This window comes from Protobothrops mucrosquamatus, unplaced genomic scaffold (assembly GCF_001527695.2).
Source record: "Protobothrops mucrosquamatus isolate PMUCROS unplaced genomic scaffold, P.Mucros_1.0 scaffold26150, whole genome shotgun sequence".
In the NCBI taxonomy this organism is placed as follows: domain Eukaryota; kingdom Metazoa; phylum Chordata; class Lepidosauria; order Squamata; family Viperidae; genus Protobothrops; species Protobothrops mucrosquamatus.
In genome coordinates, this window is record NW_015411898.1 from 1 (window position 1) to 1,894 (window position 1,894).

Genomic DNA, 1,894 nt, shown 5'->3' on the forward strand with positions numbered 1-1,894 from the left:
TTCCTTTCTTGAGATCTGCATGAAGTGTTTTGCAGCTGGTGAATTGGCTCAGTCTGTTGCACAGAGACGAGTTTCAGGAGTGGTGGCCCAATGTTGACTTGATGCGTTTCTAGGGAGGGAGCACCATCTGCTGTCGAGCCCTGTGCCCATAAATGGGGGAGACCTCCTCCCATTCAAAACATAATTTCAGAGAAAGTTTTCCCCAGCCCCAAATGTATTCAAGGTTCCCCTTTTCCCTCTTAGAGCATCTCTTTAATGTCCTTCACACTTGGTTGAGTTGGGTCACCTGATTGTCCAGAGAAGATCATGCAGTCATGAGTGGTAGAAATATTATCCTCTCCTGGAGTTCGTTGCCTAACTGGAGAAGATTCTTTCCAAACTGTCTGGTTTGGAACAGGAGCTAAACAGGATCGGTGCAACGCGTAGTTAAAATTGCAGAAAAAAACAATTGCAAGCAGCCTGCCTTCCATAAAAGACCTGTATATTGCACGGGTCAGAAAGAGGGCTGACGAAATCTCTGCAGACCTCTCACATCCTGGACATAAACTGTTTCAACTTCTCCCCTTAGCATGGCACTATAGGACATTGCATGATAAAACAACTAGACACAAGGGCAGTTTTCCCCCTTGTGCCATCACTGGGCTGAAACCCTAATCCCCACAGCGTTGTCTTATGCCTATAGTGGTTTAAATGGCAGAAGTACAGCTCATTTATGGAAGGGAAGGGAAGGGAAGGGAAGGGAAGGGAAGGGAAGGGAAGGGAGAGGAGAGGAGAGGAGAGGAGAGGGAAAGGGAAGGAAAGGAGGGGAAAGGAGAAGAGAGGAAGGGGAAGGAAAGGAAAGGAAAGAGTCAAAAAGACCTTCCTGAGACCTGCAATGATGAACATTCATCTTAGAATTTTCTTCTGTATTAAACAATTGACTTCTCCCAATTGTTTTATTTTGCTCACAGGCTAAGCATAATCGTTCAACTGAAGAATGCCAAAGGTAGAGAATGAAATCAATGGCTTATTAAAAAAAAGTGAGAGGTATGAAAGAGGTAGGCATACATCACTATGTGTTTACAGTTATCGTTTTAATGCTGAGACCAAAAAAAATGGTGGGCTGTTGTGTCTTGTCTTCCTGCATATCAAACTGATTATGGATTCTGCAAAATGGATCCTTGGCTCAACCTCTTCCTGAAAGAGATGGCCTGTCGTGCACGTTCAGTAGAGCAGAGAGGGACCAACACAACCTTTGAACATTTCCCTGCTCTGCGAAGGTGCAGGTTTTTGTCTCAGTTCCCCATTAGATTGTCTCACTGTGGAACACGCTACCACTGCTATACCACATGCAACAGTAATAATCGGCCTCGTCTTCAGCCTGAAGGTTGGTGATGGTTAAGTAGCCGTTGTTGCCTGATCGGGTTCCCGTGAATCGGTCTGGGATCCCTGGTCCCCTGCTGCAGCCATCACAATGCACAAAGCGAGGGGCTTCTCCAGATTTCTGCTGGAGCCAGTAAATATAGTTTGGATTGCTGCTGATGGCACAGGTGATTTTAATTGTTCCTGCTAGAGATCCAGACTGGGAGACGGGCTGAGTCAAGGTGGGCTGTGAAGTGACGCCTTTACAAAGTGGAGGAAAAAGAGGAAATAATGAAGACTTGGACCTCCCAAAATCCAGAAGCATCCTTTCAATGGATAAAATTAGATTTTATGTTGTGGAAACTAGAGAGTTTGTATTGGCCAGTTTAAGAAGAGGTCCTCCGCATACTTACATGAGAAATAAGTCAGAACTGAAAGGAAAAGCAGTGTCCAAGCCATGGTGCTTTCCTTCACAAGGTCTCCCTTTCCTAAAACCAAAGAATGTCTACCTGGGATCCTTCTACCTTCTTACTTAAGTCCTTCTAGAACTGAA

General features: G+C 45.1%; 1 gene segment (V, D, J or C); it reads right to left on the reverse strand.

Moving 5' to 3' along the window:
* Positions 1–1,285: 1,285 nt before the first annotated feature.
* On the reverse strand, positions 1,286–1,602 carry LOC114923849 (the record flags this gene model as incomplete). The annotated part of the segment is given in 1 exon segment: positions 1,286–1,602. A coding segment is annotated over 1 exon segment (317 nt), but the record flags the coding sequence as incomplete, so codon positions are not given.
* Between the last annotated feature and the right edge of the window lie 292 nt (positions 1,603–1,894).